The sequence below is a fragment of the Callospermophilus lateralis genome, chromosome 3 (assembly GCF_048772815.1).
Source record: "Callospermophilus lateralis isolate mCalLat2 chromosome 3, mCalLat2.hap1, whole genome shotgun sequence".
NCBI classification, from domain to species: Eukaryota; Metazoa; Chordata; class Mammalia; order Rodentia; family Sciuridae; genus Callospermophilus; species Callospermophilus lateralis.
In genome coordinates this window covers 78,314,435-78,321,196 of record NC_135307.1, presented here as the reverse complement: position 1 = coordinate 78,321,196, position 6,762 = coordinate 78,314,435, and the positions used below count along the sequence as shown (strand labels likewise).

The 6,762-nt window shown below is 37.5% G+C and overlaps 1 protein-coding gene across 1 annotated transcript; it reads left to right on the top strand.

The window, feature by feature from the left end:
* The first annotated feature begins 3,755 nt into the window (after positions 1-3,755).
* Positions 3,756-5,806, top strand: LOC143394673 (olfactory receptor 11H12-like). The gene is made up of 2 exons (XM_076849338.2): positions 3,756-4,669; positions 5,761-5,806. Exons 1-2 carry the CDS (start codon positions 3,756-3,758, stop codon positions 5,804-5,806), a joined length of 960 nt encoding a protein of 319 aa, XP_076705453.2.
* Positions 5,807-6,762: the final 956 nt, after the last annotated feature.

Here is a 6,762-nt window from a genome sequence, read left to right as displayed (position 1 = left end):
CTCCAGTATATAGGTTCAGGTAATGACTTTCTCAATAGAACCCCTGAGGCTCAGGAAATAATGTCAAGAGTTAATAAATGGGATAGCATCAAATTAAAAAAAAAAAACTTTGAACAGCAAAGAAAACAAGATTGTAAGAAAGAACGTACAGAATGGAACAAAATCTTTCATTTCTATTCTTCTGACACAATTAATATCTAGGATATACAAAGAACTAAAACAAGAAACAACAACAACAACAAAAGAAAAATCCCAATTAATAAACGAGCAAATGAATTGAACAAATATTTCTCAAAGGAAGAAATACAAATTACCAACAAAAATGAAAAAACATTCAACATCATTAGCAATTAGGGAAATTCAAATTAAAACTACACTGAGATTTCATCTCACTCTAGTCAGAAAGGCACCCGTCAAAGATATAAACAGTAATAAATGATGGAGAGGATGTGGAGAAAAAACACTTTTAACACTGTTGGTGGAACTGTAAATTAGTATAACCACTATGGAAATGAGTGTGGAGGTTCCTCAAAAGACTAGGAAAGGAAGCACCATGTGACCCAGCTATAGTACTCTCCAGTATTTATCCTAAGGGATTAAAGTCATCATATTAGAGTGATACATGCATATCCATGTTTACAGCAACACAATGCCCAACAGCTGAACTATGGAACCAGCCTTGGAGTCCATCAATAGATGAATGGAAAAAAGTAAATATGGTATGTATACATAATGAAATTTTATTCAGTTCATAAAGAAAAATGAAATTTATGTCATTTGTGAGAAAGTAAATGGAACTTGAGAATATTATAATAAGTGAAATAAGCCAAACTCAGAAGGTCAAGGGTTCTATGTTTTTCCTCATATGTGAAAGCTAAAGAGGAAAAAGGAAAACAAAGTTGGGGAGAATCTCATGAAAATCGATCAAGGAAAGATTAGTAGAATATAGGAAAGGGATTAAGGGGAGGAGGGGAGGAAAAAGGAAAATATTGAGAAATTATATTGACCAAATTATATTATTAGATTGGGTGCATGTATGAATATGTAACAACAAATCCCACCATTATGTACAATTGTAATGTACCAATAAAAAATGAGGGAAAAAAAGAACTCAGGCAAATGATCATCTAACTCCATAGGGTGCATAGAAAGCTGATGTAGATTTGAAGAAAATATTGATTTTTGTCTGTCCCACAACTGATGTCTTAACTTCTTGTTTGACTAATATCTATTTTTATCTATATGTGATGATTAAGAGTTTCTAAGGAATGGAGGTTGGTAGCTCTGGATATGTGGGAATCAGAATCATTCTGGATTTAGTGGACGAGCACTTTAAACTGACATTTGGGCAACATGAATGGAAAACTCTAGGTTTAGGTTTTTAAGATTAATTAATGTTTGAATATAATGGTGTACATCTCATGTCAGAAATATTTTGTTATATAGGAGGTAATTTTTTTTTAATTTTTTTTTTGTGGTACTATGGATCAAATCCAGGGCTTCATTGTAAAAGGTGATTTATTAAGATTAGAAGAGGAAACTCTGGAAGGAACACAACTGTTCTGACAGCCTGGAATATGTGTGAATGTGCTAACACATATGCATGTATGCATATCCATGTAGCTTTTATCTCAAGTGCAATAATTACAGAAAAGAAACACAGGTATGTATCATACACATTAATTGTTCCTACAGCTCTCAGGATTTGGGTCTCCCGAAATAGGGCCTCAGAGTCTAGGGATAAGTATGGGGAATAGAGAGATTTGTGGCATGTTTTTGTCTATGAGTGAACCTTTTGAAGAAATTTTCTGAGGGACTGATCCTTCACATTGCTGGGCTGCATTTAAGCTCTGTGGGGATGGGTGTGGTAACAGACCATGAGCAGCAATGTCTTTATCATGTCTCACTGTCCATTTTGCTTTGTATGTTGAATGAAAAAGGAGCATAAATTTCCCGGATTATTCTTTACAAACAGCTTTCCTATTATATAAACCTTATTAAGACAGAGAATTAAGAATTTTTTTTGGATAAATTGTTGTTTGCTTTTTCAGGTCATCTTCCAAAAGATCATAGTCCTACCAGAGGAAAATGAGAAAAGACTATGGCAATAATTTAGATGAGTAACCCTCTGGCTTACACTTCTCTTTCACACAGATCATAGCATAGTCTACCTCCAACTACTGTGTGGTGTGCAGGGGAGGAAAACTTTGTAAATAGTAGTTTATTTCAAGAAATATTAACATTTATATTCAAAACAGTGAGCTGTGCATCATCTGTTGGGATCTGAGAGGTACCCAAATGCCAGAGCAAGATGGGAGTACGTTGTCCACAGAGTGGGGCTATTGTGCAGGGAGTGACTTCCTCCTTCCTGTGGGGAATCCATTTCCTCCTTCCTGTGGGGAATCTCAGGTAGAGTGAAATCTGTGGCTCATGGAAAGCGAAGCCTTGCGTTTCCCCTGTTCTTCTCTGCCCCTTGAGGGGTATGTAATAACCGCTGGTGATTTAAAAGAAGGGAGATTAGATTTCTATCTTTGCACTTCTTCTGAGTTCAGTCCTGGTTTGTTTCTATACATTTCACCCGGTGCCAAGCTCTTTACACTTTTTTCCTGGGACTACTGTAATAGCTTTCAAATAGTTTCCTGCTAATTTCATTAGCCTGTACCAAGTGGTCCTGAAAACTGCTGTTTCCTAAAGCTTTGGTAATTTTACTCTTTCAGTAGTTTACCTCTAGTTTTTTTTTTTTTTCCTTAATCAGCAAAATAAGCTTGAACTAGTCAGAACTGGCAGTATGTCCTATGGCCCTACCTCTGTTACCTCTATTCAACAATTCTTTTGAAGGTACTCTAACTTTTATCTTTTGGATCTCTCTCTCTCTCTCTCTCTCTCTCTCTCTCTCTCTGTGTGTGTGTGTGTGTGTGTGTGTGTCTCCATCCAAATCTTTCCACATGTTATTATGATGTAGTAATGTTTTTCCTTCATCATTGGCTTTGGAAATTCTATCTTTGCCAAGATCTATTTTTTCTTCACAAAACTTTTGTTATTCTTTTCAGCTGATTATAATATTGCCGTCTCAGATAACAATAAAATTGTTTTTGTTACATTCTTTGTTATTTGTCCATGACCAGCATCAGAATAAAGGTGGAGGGATGTTAGCATCTAACCCATAATCTGTATAAGCTCTCCATGAAGTAGTTGCCACAAATAGCAAGAAATCGATCAAAACACATCACTGACAGAAATAAGCCCTCAGCAGCACACATGGAGAAGAAGTAGAACTGGAGCAGGCAGCCAGCATAGGATATGCTCTTGGTCTGGGAGACACTTTAAGTAAAACAGTGTATATGCTATGCAAATAAAGTTCCAAGATAAATCTCAAATCTCTTCCAATCAAATTCAAATAACTAATCTCTCTGTATTTAGAAATTCTAGTCACCAACATACTGTTCGAAGTTGCTATGAACAGAAGGTATTTGACCTGAGCTCAATAAGATCAGATTTTGCTTGTTTTATTCATCATTCTTTCCTTATTTTCTAGAACAGTGCCTGACAATAACAATGTGTAAATACATATTTATTGAGTAACTAAGAAGGAAGGAAGACAAGAGGAAAGAACAATTCATCTTTCTAAAGAGAAGATGGTAATACCACAAACTCAAGTTAAAGAAGATAAAAATATATCTCTTTTCCAAGAAGAAGAAAACTATATAAATATTTCTGTGGTTCTTACTATCTCTGCCACCTCAACAGGTCAGACAATGAGGGCCTTAGAAACTAATAACTCTGGGTCTGTGGGTGAGTTTATCCTCCTGGGCTTCCCCTGCTGCTGGGAGATCCGGATCTTCCTCTTTATTATCTTTTCCCTCGTCTACCTGCTGACTCTCATAGGGAACACATCCATCATCTGTGCTGTGTGGTCCAGCTGGAAGCTCCATACACCCATGTACATCCTCCTGGCCAACTTCTCCTTCCTGGAGATCTGCTATGTCAGCTCTGATGTGCCCCAAATGTTGGCCAACCTTATCTCCCAGACCAAGAGCATATCCTACGCTGGCTGCCTGCTCCAGTTCTACTTCTTCTCCATGAGTGCTGCTGAGGGCTTATTTCTGTCAGTGATGTCTTTTGATCGATTTCTTGCTATTTATATACCTTTACACTATCCCACCATAATGAGTAATCACCTGTGTGTTCGGCTGGTCATCTTCTGCTGGCTGGGTGGCTTTCTCTGGTTACTAACCCCTGTGATCCTAATATCTCAGGTGCCCTTCTGTGGTTCAAACACTATTGACCACTTTCTCTGTGATCTGGCACCTTTGCTGGCATTGTCCTGTGCTCCTGTATCTGGAATTACCTTGACTTTTGGTGTCATTAGCTCTCTCATCATCTTCCTTACCTTCCTATACATCCTTGGCACTTACTTCTGTGTCCTAAGCACGGTGCTACATATGCCCTCAGATTTGGGAAGGCACAAGGCTTTCTCAACCTGTGCCTCCCACCTTTCTGTAGTGTCTCTGTTTTATGGTTCAGTCATGGTGATGTATGTTAGCCCGGGTTCTGGGTGCTATCATGGGATGCAGAAATTTGTGACTTTGTTCTATGCTTTGGCAACCCTATTCTTTAATCCTATTATCTACAACTTTCGGAACAAAGATATAAAGGAGGCACTAAAGAAATTCTCTGTGTGTTATGATAGGGAATCTCTATGGGACTCAAGAATTAAATTTAATATAATCTTAATGCTTAGGAGGATGGAAGATCATGAATGAGATCATGCTTTCCCCTCTTCCTCTTATTTTATTTTTAGATGTTGGGAAGACAATTTTAAAGGATTCATTAGACCTGTGATACAAATCTTAGGAAATTATTGCTATTATGTTCCTAATATGTCTGTGCCTTATAGAGACTTCTTTATTTTTGCAACTCAACTTAATATGACTTTGGTATACTACTCTATGGCTGACGTTCTTCTTATCCTTTGGGTTTTTATTTCATTCTGTTGGTGTGTTTCAGCATCCTTAAATTCTGCCTTCATTGAGGCAAGTTGTGACTGAGGCAGGAAGATCACAAGTTCGAGGGCAGTCTCAACATTTAGCAAGAACCTGTCTTAAGAGAAATAAAAAGGGCTGGGTTAGTTCAGTAGTAAAGTACCCCTGGGGTCAATCTTTAGTACTCCTATTCCCACGAAAAATGTTGTTGAAAGTATTGCAAATGCACAGATACTTTATCAATAATGACCAGATGAGAAGATTAGACTAGATTAGATGGTCAGATTAGAAAACCCCATAAAGACCAAATCTTCAACATTAGGGACATTAAAACACTACCTTTGTGTTCTTCATGATTACAAGTATAGATTTAGGCACAATCAGGGACCTCAATAGTGTTATATTGATTTGTGACAAATCCTGTTCCCTTTTGGCTACTGATAGCACATTAGTATATGCAGGCATATGAGTGTTAGTGGGTGTGAGCCAAACAGCTATAGAATTTGTGAGGTCACTGCCAATCCAGGCCTAAGGTGCACTTATTTTTCATGTGGTTCTCTATAGAACTCTGCATTGTAGGAGTTTGGGATTGGGTCTCTGATACTCTTGGTGATTGTGGCATGCTTGGTGGCTAAGAAGTTTCTGTGCAAAGATCCAGAATGCCTGGCTGCTGGGAAGTTTCTGTGGAAACGTGCAAATGCCTGGCTACTGGGAAACTCCCATGTCAAAGACATGGGATGCCTGCCCACTGTAGCAATGCTCTTCAGGAGGGTTTGACCTTGATCTTAGGCACACGCATCCTGGGAATAGAAGAATTTGTTTGATAGATAACTACAATGTTTCATCAAGGTCCTGTGCTCCTGGAGCTGCCCACTTAACAGTAACTTCAGACAATGGACTCTCTGCACAAAGCTCCTAACGTTGCATATTGTAACTGTCAAACGTAACTGCAGCATAAGCACCCTTACTGATACTCTAAATAATAATGTGGTTATGGTACTAATGACTTAATGTAACCTATTGGTATAAACAAACGTGGCCACTTGGACAAAAAGCCACTCTGCCACCTTCCCTGCCCCTGCACCTTGTCTCTGTCTCCATTTATTTATTTATTTATTTTTAAAATACACGACAACACTGGAATACTTTACAATCCTATAATTCTTTACACTGCATAAATGTCCCCTAAACTTAATTTCTACTATCTACCCTCTTATTTTCTAGAGTAGTAACTTAATTTATAGTATAACACTTCATGAGGAAACCTTGAGTTAAATTCTGGTTCTGGGATAGGTCTAGCAGTAGTATTACTTCCAAATTGTAGTCAAACTGTTGCAGCCTTCTGTTGGATATTTTTATACAAGGATCCAGTTTAAATACAAATGTTTAATCTTATATTTGTTAGTTTTTTTTTAATTAGCTCTTACCATCCCTATTCTTCAATGGTTCTACTTACCTGTAACTGGAACTTGATATCTTAATGTTAAAATTCTACACCTTCTTGAATGCACAACTAAACTCTAGCATCTTCCCTAAAATCCTTGGTTATCTAAACTCATCATTTTTGTCCAGATTCAGCATGCCATACCTGTGGTGGCATAGTAACTTCATAAATAGTCTCTCTGGTTCTGATCCATTTCATATTCCAGAATTATCTTCTTAAACCTCCTTTCCATCAGTCCTCACCCTTATTTCCACTTAATTGTACACAGGACAAATCCAAAAAATCTTCAGTTTGTATGTAGTTCAAAGTTTCTCTCAACCTGTCCTCAAATTTTAT

Bases quoted from the DNA above. Each gene is read 5' to 3' on its own strand.
- LOC143394673 (XM_076849338.2), top strand. From the start codon at position 3,756: ATGAGGGCCTTAGAAACTAATAACTCTGGGTCTGTGGGTGAGTTTATC. The intron at 4,670-5,760 runs ATTCTCTGTGTG...GGAGGGTTTGAC, and splicing joins ATAAAGGAGGCACTAAAGAA to CTTGATCTTAGGCACACGCA.